Genomic DNA, 12,806 nt, shown 5'->3' with positions numbered 1-12,806 from the left:
AATTATCTCCCAACCTACCCCATCACTTCTAGATTCATGTTTTGCCTGTGAGCAAGCTGTAAGTAAAAACCAAGGGTGGTTTCACTATTTTGAGTGTATGCAGCACTGCCTGGGGACCGCTCTAATATTGTGACACCAAAGTCCAATGATAGGAAAGATGTTCCTCTTTTGCCCACTCCGCTGCTTTGGGTCCATGAGCAACATAACCCAAATTTCCCCGTGCCTCAAAACCCTGTGAGTACAAAACATGGCCTTACTAACTACATAATTCAAACTCAACTTCTGCAAAATCCTGCCCACAGATCCCCAACCACTCCACCTCCATATTTTTAGGAATCTCCAGAGGACGTCTTATTATTCAACCAGATACAAATATCTGCCTAGTAGCACCTCAATCCTAATTTCACCAGTCCCCAAGAGAAGACCAGATGGCAGTGAGGGGCATAAAGGTTTTCACAGAGCAGTCACCATCTGGTACACCACCAGTGTACCAGAGTCCTCCCAGTACCAAAGCTACCTAGATCAAACACTCTTAGAAGTCTATTTTATCCAAGCAGTAGCTGGCTTCTCTCATAGTCCAAAGGCACCCACTGGTCTCAGTTACTGGGACTGATCCTTAGACACTATTCAAAATGTAAGTCCCTCTCTTTTCTCTCCTCTAACCCAAACCTTTCTAATGGGATCTCTGGATGCTTCTTCTGATGGCAAACAAAAAGCACTGACACCCTCCACTCTCCCTCAAACCTTCTCATCTATCTTTCAGGCTGTAACTGAAATCTGGCTATTGACTGGGCCCCTTTCTGAAATCGCTCAGGTGTTGCTGATTCTCCTAAATCCCTCCCAATATCACCACTATTTTGCACATTTATATAAAAATCAGTATTTCAGCCAGGCGCAGTGGCTCATGCCTGTAATCCCAGCACTTTAAGAGGCTGAGGCAGAAGGATCACTTGAGGTGAGGAGTTCAAAACCAGCCTGGCCAACATGGTGAAACCCTGTCTCTACTAAAAATACAAAAATTAGCTGGTTGTGGTGGAACACATTTGTAATCCCAGCTACTTGGGAGGCTGAGGCAGGAGGATCATTTGAACATGGGAGGGGGAGGTTGCAGTGAGGCAAGATCATGCCACTGCACTTCAGCCTGGACGACAGTGAGACTCTGTCTCAAAAATAAAAAATAAATAAAAAGAAAAATCTGCTGGGCATGGTGGTGCACGCCTGTAATCCCAGCACTTTGGAAGGCCGAGGTGGGCGGATCACCTGAGGTCAGGAGTTTGAGACCAGCCTAGCTGGGTGCAGTGGCAGGCACCTGTGATCCCAGCTACTTGGGAGGCTGAAGCAGCAGAATCGCTTGAACCCAGGAGGTGGAAGTTGCAGTGAGCCCAGAATGTGCCACTGCACTCCAGCCTGGAAAATAGAGACTCCATCTTAAAAAAAAAAAAAAAAAAAAGAAAATCAATGTTTCTCTGAGGATCCTGCTCTCCAACCAGCAATTACCCACTGGTCCATTTCTCCATTTCCTCTCATTCATTGCCTGAATCTTAGTCTTGTCACCTCGCTGATGGCATCCCTTTGGACAAACACTCAATACTCCAGCCCCTCAGTCCTTCATCTCAATTACAAAGACATTTCCCTTCCATTCACTTCAGCTACCCACTTCCAACGTTACACCTAACCTTTGTCATCCCTAGGAATTGCTCTATCTCCAAAATGTTCACATCTCACTTTCTGACCCAACCTTCAATCTGTGTAGCTCTTATTATCCACATAAGTTCTTTGAATCTCATCACCAACACTAAGCTCCTGACTTCCTTCCATCCTCCCTCTTTTTTTCTTACTCAACCTGGATCCCACCCATTAATCACTACCCTCACTTTTGTCATCTCTGATCATCTCTGATCAGTAAAACCTCTACTCTAAATTAAACTGCTTCTGCTCCTATAACCACGTTGCTATCAAAGCTGTTGAAAATCACATATCCATACAGACTGGTACCCCCAAATACTTGCCTCCTACTTTTTTTTTTTTTTGAGAAGGAGTCTGGCTCTGTCACCCAGGCTGGAGTGCAGTGGCACGATCTCGGCTCACTGCAAGCTCCACCTCCTGGGTTCGCACCATTCTCTTGCCTCAGCCTCACGAGTAGCTGGGACCACAGGCGCCCGCCACCACGCCCGGCTAATTTTTTGTATTTTTAGTAGAGACGGGGTTTCACCGTATTAGCCAGGATGGTCTCAATCTCCTGACCTCGTGATCAGCCCACCTCAGCCTCCCAAAGTGCTGGGATTACAAGCATGAGCCACCGTGCCTGGACTGCTTGCCTCCTACTTTAACTAAGCCTTTATTGTCACCTGGCAGATTTACGGGTTCCTAGGCACACACTTCCCTGATCCCCACAGTGGTTATATGTCATGCCTTCTAACCTCACATATCCTACAATCTCTTAAAACTTTCGGCCGGGTGTGGTGGCTCATGCCTGTAATCCCAGCATTTTAGGAGGCCGAGGCGGGCAGCAGGAAATTGAGACCATCCTGGCTAACACGGTGAAACCCTGTCTCTACTAAAAATACAAAAAATTAGCCGGGCATGGTGGCGGGCGCCTATAGTCTCAGCTTCTCAGGGGTTGAGGCAGGAGAATGGCGTGAACCCGGGAGGCGGAGCTTGCAGTGAGCCAAGTTCGTGCCACTGCACTCCAGCCTGGGCGACAGAGCGAGACTCCGTCTCAAAAAAAATAAAACAAACAAAAAAAACCTTCTATTATATTACTTCCCCAAACTCTGCAGACTATTATACTTTCTCATCAGGAAAACAAAAGACATCAGATGGAATTACCTCAACTTCCTCCTGCCACCTCGGCTATACCCATCCTTGTTTATAGCACGAGAGTAGATAAGAGTACAGGCTCTAAGGCGGATGCCTAGGTTAGAATCCTGGCTCTGCCACTTGCTAAAGATTTGATCTGGGCAAGTTGCTCAATTTCTCAGTGCCTCTGTTCCTTACTGTACCCCCTAAAAAGCCCCTTCCCAATGGCATTCAAAATCATTTACACCATCTACCTCTTCTGTGAAGTATTTCCGGTATCTCCTAGCTTCAAAGGATTGTTGTGAGTTAAATGAGATAACACACATAGACTGCTTGTAACAGTGCCTGGCACACAGTAAGCTCCCAATTAATGTTAGTCGTTTTTACTACTATCAGCACTCGCACCTATTCTTACCTCCAACTGCAATGCAAGAGGCATTCTCTTCTTCTAAGGCAAATCCTTCACCGACGTTCTAGACGCCATCCCTTCAAGGGACTTGAACATCAATTATTCAGTTTCCTTCCATGCAGTGTATAAACATGCTCAATTCTCACCCATCTTAAAAATAACCTTCCACAAGCCAGTATCCCCATCTAGCTACCTCCTCCTCTCACATCATGCCTCCTCTACCCTTCATAATCAAAATTCTTTGTCCACATTCCCTGTATCCATTTCCCCAATTTTTTATTAACTTTCTATTATGTGTTTCTATTATCCCACTGCAGTTTGAGTTCAGAATTCAATTCTCTACCCAAAGTGCTTTTGCTAAGGCAGTGGTTCTCAACAGGGAGCAATTTTGCCCCCTAGTGGCCATCTGAAGCCATTTTTTAGTGGTCACAACATGGAGAGGTAAGGGCTGCTACTGACATCCAGTAGGTAGAGGCCAGGGATGCTATTAAACATCCTACAATGCACAGGGCAGCATCCCACAGGGCATTTTCCAACCCAAAATATCAACAGTATCAAGGTTGAGAAACCCTGCACTAAAATAATGTGTAACTATGTTGCTCAATGTAATGAATGCCTTCTATCCTTTACATGACGTAGCCTGGCTTAAGTACTTGATACTATTAGCTTCTCCTTTCCTAAAATTCATTCTTCCTTTGGGTTCCACTGACCATGCCTCACTGGCCATTCCCATTCTAATCTGTTTTAGGATCCTCTTCTGCTCATCTATTAAATGTCAGTATTTCTCCAAGTTTCCTCCTAGGCTCTTCTCTTTCCATATATTGTCTCCGAAAAGTAGAATCACCTGGGGCTCTTTTAAAATATGCCCAGGCCTCCGGGCACGGTGGCTCACGCCTGTAATCCCAGCACTTTGGGAGGCCGATGCAGGCGGAACACAAGGTCAGGAGTTCGAGACCAGCTTGGCCAACATAGCAAAACCCTGTCGCTCCTAAAAATACAAAAAATTAGCTGGGCGTGGTGTTGGGTGCCTGTAATCCCAGTTACTCGGGAGGCTGGGGCAAGAGAATCGCTTTAACCCAGGAGGCGGAGGTTGCAGTGAGCCAAGATCGTGCCACTGCACTCCAGCCCAGGTGACAGTGCAAGACTGTGTTTCAAAAAGAAAAAAAAAAAAAAAAGCCCAGGCCTCATTCACAGATTTGTTTTGGAGTAGGTTAGGAACACTAGGAAGAAACATTTGGAAGGGAAGCTCAAAAGTTCTATTCAGTCCACATTTTTTTAACACAATTATTTTACATCCAAGTGCAAAGGTCAAGTAGGCAACTGGGAGGGGAGAAGTCAGGACTGGAGACGTAAACTTGGTAGTCATCACCATATTAGATAGTATTTAAAGCCATATCCTGGATAAGCTTGCCCAGGATAAAAGTGATTAAGAGAAAGGGGCTTAGAAAAAGCCCCGAGAAACTTCTAACATGTAGAGGTCAAGTTGAGAAGGCAGACATGTAATTCAGTAAGGCAGATAATCAGGGGAACATGGCATTAAATGCTACTTTCTGAGTTGCAGAATTATAGGATGTCTCTACCTAGAAGTTTCATGCGTACTCCGAACTCAACACATTCAAAACGGAATTCCCATCTTGCCTGCAAAGCTGTTCCTTTCCTGATGAACATATCTACCCAATCACGCAGGCCAGAAACCAGACTCTTCTTTCTCCGCTATTTCTGACATCCAACTAAATCCTGTCAAATTTCCCTCTTGATTTTTCAAATCTAGTTATCTCCTTTCCTCTAGTCACTATCTGAGCCTCAGGCCAGTATAATCCCTTACCTGGCTGTCTCCAGTCCAGCCTTCCCACAAGGCAGTCATAATCATCATCCATCTGATGCCACTCAAATCAGATCATGCCACACCCATTTACCATCTTTTAATGACTCCCTATTTGGAGGCAGGTAAAAAGTGAAATGCAAGGACCTTGTCACAGAGCTTGTTTATCTCTCCAGTCTTTTCATGACCACCCTTGAACTCTTCCCTTCAGTCACAAAGAACTACATACAATTCTCCTCAAGTGCAGATCCTGCTCCCCACTCTTTGTCTTAGCTCCTGATTTGTTCATGTCGTTTCCTTCTGGGAACACTATTTTCTTGCCTCTGTACTTAGTGAACACTATTTTCTCAGCCTCTGTACTTAGTGAACTCCTAGTCTTCCCTCCACATTCGCCTTTCCCTACTCCCATGTGACTAAATTTAGTGTCCTTCAAATCTGCCCTCCAAGCACCTTGTACTTGTTACTGGTGCACTTATCGACTATGCTTTCTGTTTACTTGGTCAGCAACGTATCTAGAATCTGATCCACTGCCTTACCCATAGTTAAGAGTAGAATAAATAGTTCTCTAATAAACAGCAAATAACATACATATGTTGCCATCTTAACCCTGGCTTGTAAATCCTTTCTTTTCCTTGGAACTTCATATTCCCAGCATCTAGAACACTCCCCTAAATAAATCGTTGTCAACTGTAACTATATCAAAATCACCTGGTAACCTTGATATAAATAAGTATTTCCAGCCCTAACTCCCCATACCTCACTGAGCTCTGATCCAGCAGACCTAGGGGGCTGGGAATCTAGGAATCTAAATTTAACAACCTCAGAATCTAATTTTAACAAACTCTTCAGGTGATTCTGACTTGTAGTCATTCCTGGGAATCACTAAACACAGTAGGAGCTCAATAAATATTGTTTAAAGTAACATTTTCATTTACTGAAGTATATAATTCATTTCCTAATTCTTTAGGATTAGAGTCTAATGTAACTGAGTCCTGAGTGTGACAGAACAATGCACTAATATGTACAAAAGTCCACAAAAACAAGCAGCCTTTATTGCAGTATTACAAAACACTTTTCATTTTGGCAATATTTTACAACGCATTTAGCTCCAAGGGTTGGGGAGAAGGTTGGAAACTAAAGGGGGAAATCTCAACAGACATTTCTAAAAGAAAAACTGTCCCAGCCCTCCCACCCAAATAAAAATCCAAATGTCACTTAATTTCACTACCCAAGAAGAGGCCACGAGGAAAGCAGCAGGCAAAACTCTGGCAATTTCACTATGGATCATGTCAGAGACAAAGGAACATTCAAAACAGTCATCAGTATGGTCGGTTGCGCTGATCATTTCTGTAGTCGTTTCTAGGAATGAAAAATAAAGAGCCAGACTAAATTCTAATTTTCTACCAAGGGGGAGCATTAGACACTTCTTCAGGGTACTAGTGATTGGCATCAGCTAGACAATTTCTAAAGAATGGCATCATGCCTCATTTATTTCTATACTCCTAGAAGATACTTAAATGTCTAATTTAACCAGCTTTACGATTCACAAAGTTCCTAGAAGAAGCTTTGCTTCACTCTCTTAAAAATTTTCCACCTAAAGACTCCAAACCACAAATATTTCAGGAGATCAGAAACTGTCCCAGTTCCAGCACTCTAAATAGAAGAGTGGCATAGTGGAATGAGCAAGCACTTACATGTATGAATTCTTGATCTGCCACTTACTATGTGACCTTGGAAAAGTTACATTAAATGACTCTGACTCTGTAAAATGGGAAGTATACCTACTTCATAGGGATGACAGAAGGACTAGAACTAAAAAATATAAGAACACTTTACAGTATTGGCCACACAGTAAGAAATGTTCAATAGATGGTAATTAGGTTACTCATAATCACTAATAGCTAAAAATTATATAGTGCTTACTATGGGCCAGCAACTAGTACAACGTAATCTAATACAAGTCTAAAAAGGGTATCTTATTAGCCCCATTTTACAGATAAGAGTACTGACACTCCAAAGGATTAAGTAACTTTCCTAAGATCACACAGCTAATAAGTGGTAGAGTTAGGACTGAAACCTAGTCTGTTTCCCAACTTCATGCTCTTAACCATATTCTATACGAATTCTCACTGCCTTATACTGCCGCTGGCATACAGGTCCTTAGTATAATAATTAAAGTTACTTTCTATCACTGGTCTTCAACTTCTTCTGCCTCTACACCATTCATGGCATTCCCATCAGTGGTTTTCATCTGGAAAAGTTATCAGAATCTCCAGAAAAACAACTGCAGGGTAGTATATATGATTTGAAAAAGAACCACCCTATGAAAGGTATGTTCCTTCACTTAGATTAGGAACTCCTGATTTACACAGTTTCAAGTTATTATCTCTCAATCTCAATTATCTTTATGAGAAAAACTAATACACACACAGATACACTGAAACAAAGATTTATAAGAATTTCCAGCAGGTGGATGGGCGCGGTGGCTCACGCCTGTAATCCCCCACTTTGGGAGGCCGAGGCGGGTGGATCACGAGGTCAGTAGATGAGACCATCCTGGCTGACATGGTGAAACCCCGTCTCTACTAAAAATACAAAAAATTAGCTGGGCATGGTGACGGGCGCCTGTAGTCCCAGCTACTTGGGAGGCTGAGGCAGGAGAATGGCATGAACCCAGGAGGCGGGGCTTGCAGTGAGCCGAGATTGCACCACTGCACTCCATCCTGGGCAACAGAGCAAGACTCTGTCTCAAAAAAAAAAAAAAAAAAAAAAAAAAAAAATTTCCAGCAGGTGCTGTGGCTCACATCTGTAATCCAAACACTTTGGGAGGCCAAGACAGGAGGAATACTTGAGGCCAGGAGTTTGAGACCAGCCTGGGCAGCATAGTGAGACTCTGTCTCTACAGAAAATAAAAAAAATTGGAGAGGTGTGGTGGTACACACCTATAGTCTCAGCTACTTGGGAGACTGAGGCAGGAATATTGCCTGAGTCTAAGAGTTTGAGGTTACAATGAATTATGATCATACCACTGCACTCTAGCCTGGATGACAGAGCAAGACCCTGTCTCTGCCACTAAATTTAATTTTTATTGTCTCTAAAAAATAAAAATTAAAGTTAAAAAGTAAAAAGTTCCAAAATAAAATTTTAGAAATTGCTAAGCAGGAAACTAAATCATCTCCATCCTGAGAGAACTGGCAATGGGAAATTCAAGTTCCAAAAAATTATTAAAAAGAAAATGTGGTTCAAACCCCCCAATCTAGGTGCAGTGAGGTAAAAAGGTTAATAAACACATTCTAATACTCACCTTCCTCCCATTTTGCCTCCATAGCCACCTCGGTCTCCTCCGTAGCCCCCACCTCGGTCTCCTCCATAGCCGCCACCACTCCTGTCTCCTCCATAGCCTCCACTTCGGTCTCCACCATAGCCACTGCCACCACCACGGTCTCCTCCATAGCCCCCCCGGCTTCTGTCTCCTCCATAGCCTCCTCGATCTCCTCCATAACCTCCTCGATCTCCTCCGTAACCTCCTCGATCTCCTCCATAACCGCCTCGGTCTCCGCCATAACCTCCGCCTCGGTCTCCTCCATAGCCACCACGATCTCCTCCATAGCCACCTCCTCGGTCTCCTCCATAGCCGCCTCCTCTGTCCCCACCATAGCCGCCGCCTCTGTCCCCACCATAGCCACCCCCACTTCTGTCTCCACCATAGCCACCCCCACTTCTATCTCCGCTGTAGCCACCACCGCTGCTTCTGTCTCCACCATAGCCACCCCCACTTCTGTCTCCACCATAGCCACCTCGGTCTCCACCTCTGCCCCCACGACCTCTGTAGCCCCTGTCTCCACCGTAGCCTCTCCCCCGGAAATCTGCAAGGTAGGAATGCAAACAATGAGGCCAGCAGAAACAACGTAAAGCCCCCTTCATGCTAGTCAGAAGATAAGCACAATGCAGATGCTATTAAAAGGCTGACCCACCTCCTGAGGGACGAGAATCCTCTGGTCTAGGCTCATTGCACTGATTGCAGGAATTCCTTCGAGCAAAGTTCATATTTCCGCATGACCTAAGAAAGGAGGAAAATATAATGCTCCTAGATAGTTTCTAATGGACTCAGAACCCCTTTCTGTACCCTCCAGCCCCAATCTCAACCCCTACTCTCACCAAAGTAAACAAGACACTTACGGATTAGGGCAAACCCAATCCCCACTTTTGGGGTCTCCACCTCTCCCTTGAAAGCCTCCACGACCTCTATATCCTCCACGGCCTAGGGGGATGGGGCCAGGGGAGAAAAATCAGCAGGAGACATTAACAAAACAGAAGAAAAGCATCAAATAACATAAGAGTAGGTACCCATCAATACTTAGGCAGCACTCTGCAAATTAACCCCTTATAGCAGGACTTTATAATTCTTTGATTTGGGTCTTGTATTTAGTAAACAGAGGACCTTGAAAACAGACCCTACGCACACAACAAAGTGCAAATAATGCACTAGAAAACTTCAAAGTCCATTTTCTATATATAATACAAGGTGAGTATCCCTTCCCCCAAATACTTGGGACCAAAAGTGTCTCTGATTTTGGATTTTTCAGATTTTGAAACATTTGCCTTATACTTGCGAGTTGAGCAGCCCAAATCCAAAAACCCAAAACCTGAAATGCTTCAATGACCATTTCCTTTGAGCATTATGTTGGTGCTCAAAGTTTTGGATTCCAGAGCATTTCCAATTTCAGATTTTCAAACTTAGGATGCCTCACCTATACCCTACTTAGTTTGAGAATCTCCATGATGAAGATTAGGTGAGAAGACAAAAACTCCAAATGTGAGAATATGAATGCAAAGGCCACAGTAACATCCACTCACAAAACAAAAAAAGAAAAAAGACAAGAATATGAATCCAATAGAAATAAAGAAGCTGGGCCGGGCGCAGTGGCTCACGCCTGTAATCCAAGCACTTTGGGAGGCCAAGGCAAGCAGATCATCTCGTCGGGAGTTCGAGACCAGCCTGACCAACATGGGGAAACCCCATCTCTACTAAAAATACAAAATTAGCTGGGCATGGTGGCGCATGCCTGTAATCCCAGCTACTCGGGACGCTGAGGCAGGAGAATCACTTGAATCCAGGAGGGAGAGGTTGCGGTGAGCCAAGAACGCTCCATTGTACTCCAGCCTGGGCAACAAGAGCAAAACTCTGTCTCAAAAAAAAAAAAAAAAAAAAAAAAAAAGCTGGCAGTAACTGTATCAGGCAGCTTAAAAACTGGTCAGATTAATTACCTAATTAGGTATCATTAAAACAAGTGCCTCGCCAGGCATGGTGGCTCATGCCTGTAATCCCAGCACTTTGGAAGGCCAAGGTGGGTGGATCATGAGGTCAGGAGTTTGAGACCAGCCTGGCCAACACAGTGAAACCCCGTCTCTATTAAAAATACAAAAATTAGCTGGACATGGTGGCGCACGCCTGTAGTCCCAGCTAGTTGGGAGGCTGAGGCAGGAGAATCGCTTGAACCCGGGAGGTCCAGTCGTGGTGAGCCGAGATCATGCCACTCCACTCCAGCCTGAGCAACAGAGCGAGACACCATTTCAAAAAAAAACACAAAAACCAGAAACAAATTGCCTCCTGATTTCCAAGTGAACAGCAAATCATGATACAGCTTTCCAAAGGGATTTTTTTTTTTTTTTTTTTTTTTTGAGACGGAGTCTCGCTCTGTCGCCCAGGCTGGAGTGCAGTGGCGCGATCTCGGCTCACTGCAAGCTCCGCCTCCCGGGTTCACACCATTCTCCTGCCTCAGCCTCTCCGAGTAGCTGGGACTACAGACGCCACGCCACCACGCCCGGCTAATTTTTTGTATTTTTAGTAGAGACGGGGTTTCACCGTGGTCTCGATCTCTTGACCTCGTGATCCGCCCGCCTCGGCCTCCCAAAGTGCTGGGATTACAAGCGTGAGCCACCGCGCCCGGCCTCCAAAGGGATTTCTACAACCATTTCCCACTACTTTCTTAGCTATTACAATATCTCATTTACCTAATCTATTCAGTACCTGAACTCATTTTAAGATAGAGGGAAAAAGACCTAGCGAGAGAAAATGTAGTAGCAAGTTCACACAAATAGAAACAGAATATGAACTCAAACTTAAACCCTTGGATAGTATCCAGGACTGTGCACAGCAAGGATCTTACCTCGCCGCCCACCTCCACTTCCACCTCCTCTCATGAATTCAGGTCTTCTAGTGGCAAAGGACACTTTAATGATGTTGCCATGGAATTCTTTTCCTAAGAAAAAAGAAATCAGCTTTGAAGCAATGCTACTCTATACCTCCACCTGTCAACAAAAATGAAAAAGTCTTGGAAATTTTTAGTTTCAGAGGAGTAACTGACATGTCCTCACAGAAATTCAAATGCAAAGAGTCAAGATAACAGTGCTAAAAATGACATTATCCACTGAAAAGAGCATATCTGTCACTGGGAGATAGTCACTTCTTACTAAGCTTAAAAAAAAAACAAAAACAAAAAACAAGGTGGAGTGGTGTGTGTCTGTAGTACCAGCTCCCAGCTACTCAGGAGGCTGAGGTGGGAGATCACTTGAGTCCAGGAGCACGAGACCAGCCTGGGGAAGGAGATAGTGTCAGGGGTGGAGAAAAAGGCCAGGTGCAGTGGCTTATATCTGTAATCTCAGCACTTTTGGAGGCTTAGAAGCCTCGCTTGAGGCCAAGAGTTTGAGACAAGCCTGAGGAACACAGCGAGACGCTTTCTCTGAAAAAATTTTTTTAATTAGCTAGGCATGGTGGCATGCGCCTGTAGTCCTAGCTACTCAGAAGGCTGAGGCAGGAGGATTACTTGAGCCTGGGAATTCAAGGCTGCAGTGACTATGCCACTATGTACTAGCCTGGAAGACAGTGTGATACTCTTTCTCAAAAAAAAAAAAAAAAATGCTGGGCGTGATGACCCAAGCTTGCAATCACAGCACTTTGGGAGGCCAAGGAAAGCTTGGGCTCAGGAGTTTGGGACCAACCTGGGCAACATGGTGAAACCCTGTCTCTACAAAAAATACAAAAAAATTAACTGGGTGTGGTAGCACCTGTGGTCCTAGCTACTTGGGAGGCTGAGGTAGGAGGATCACCTAAGCCTGGGAAGTCAAGGCTACAGTGAGCCATGATCACGGCACTGCACTCTAGCCTCGGCAACAGGCTCAAAAAAACAAAAAAAAACAAGAGTCAGGTGCACATCTCCACCTGTTCCCATGGGGGAAAAAAAACTAAAACCTGTATCTAATATTTTTACATGGGAAAAAAAGCCAGCTGTAGAATATGTGAAGTATGGTACCATTTGTTTATTTAAGGGAATGAATACGTGTGCAAGTGCAGGAACATGTACGTATTTATCTACACATATGCTTATATGCATTGCCTACTGTGCTGACTAGGGGAAACAAGATCACTGGGATTCAAAGGTGAAAAAGAAACTCATATTTTATCATATGCCCTTGGTACCATCAGAAATTTTTTTATCATTTCCAAAGTAGTATAGTAATTGGTAACTTTTTAAAAAATAGTAGTAAATAAGAATTGGCAAGATTTGAACTATGGAGTTAGGTTTAAAAGGCTCATATATCCTATGGGCAAAAGTCACTATAATTTCTGAATATACCACACGCAAAAGAAATAGCTTCACGATTCATTTCTCTCATTCTTATGAAAGCAGAAAAGTAAGAAACAATGGACTTAGCCTTCAAGAGCAAGGTGATGAAGTCTGACAAGTCTGACAAATTAGTCTAAAAAAGTAAAGA

The 12,806-nt window shown here is 44.1% G+C and overlaps 1 protein-coding gene across 2 annotated transcripts in view; it reads right to left on the bottom strand.

The window, feature by feature from the left end:
* Positions 1-6,219: 6,219 nt before the first annotated feature.
* Positions 6,220-12,806, bottom strand: part of TAF15 (TATA-box binding protein associated factor 15) — a 38,116-nt gene continuing 31,529 nt past the window's right edge. For both annotated transcript variants that reach the window (XM_032163006.2, XM_032163007.2), the window contains exons 12-16: positions 11,201-11,293; positions 9,210-9,291; positions 9,005-9,090; positions 8,335-8,896; positions 6,220-6,389 (exon numbers count right to left, since the gene is read on the bottom strand). In XM_032163006.2, the coding sequence (XP_032018897.1) occupies positions 6,350-6,389; positions 8,335-8,896; positions 9,005-9,090; positions 9,210-9,291; positions 11,201-11,293 (863 nt within the window). In that variant the 3' untranslated portion in view covers positions 6,220-6,349. The remainder of the gene's footprint in view (positions 6,390-8,334; positions 8,897-9,004; positions 9,091-9,209; positions 9,292-11,200; positions 11,294-12,806) is intronic.

Source organism: Hylobates moloch, unplaced genomic scaffold (assembly GCF_009828535.3).
Source record: "Hylobates moloch isolate HMO894 unplaced genomic scaffold, HMol_V3 SCAFFOLD_10, whole genome shotgun sequence".
Taxonomy (NCBI): Eukaryota; Metazoa; Chordata; class Mammalia; order Primates; family Hylobatidae; genus Hylobates; species Hylobates moloch.
This window is presented reverse-complemented; position numbering and strand designations above follow the sequence as displayed.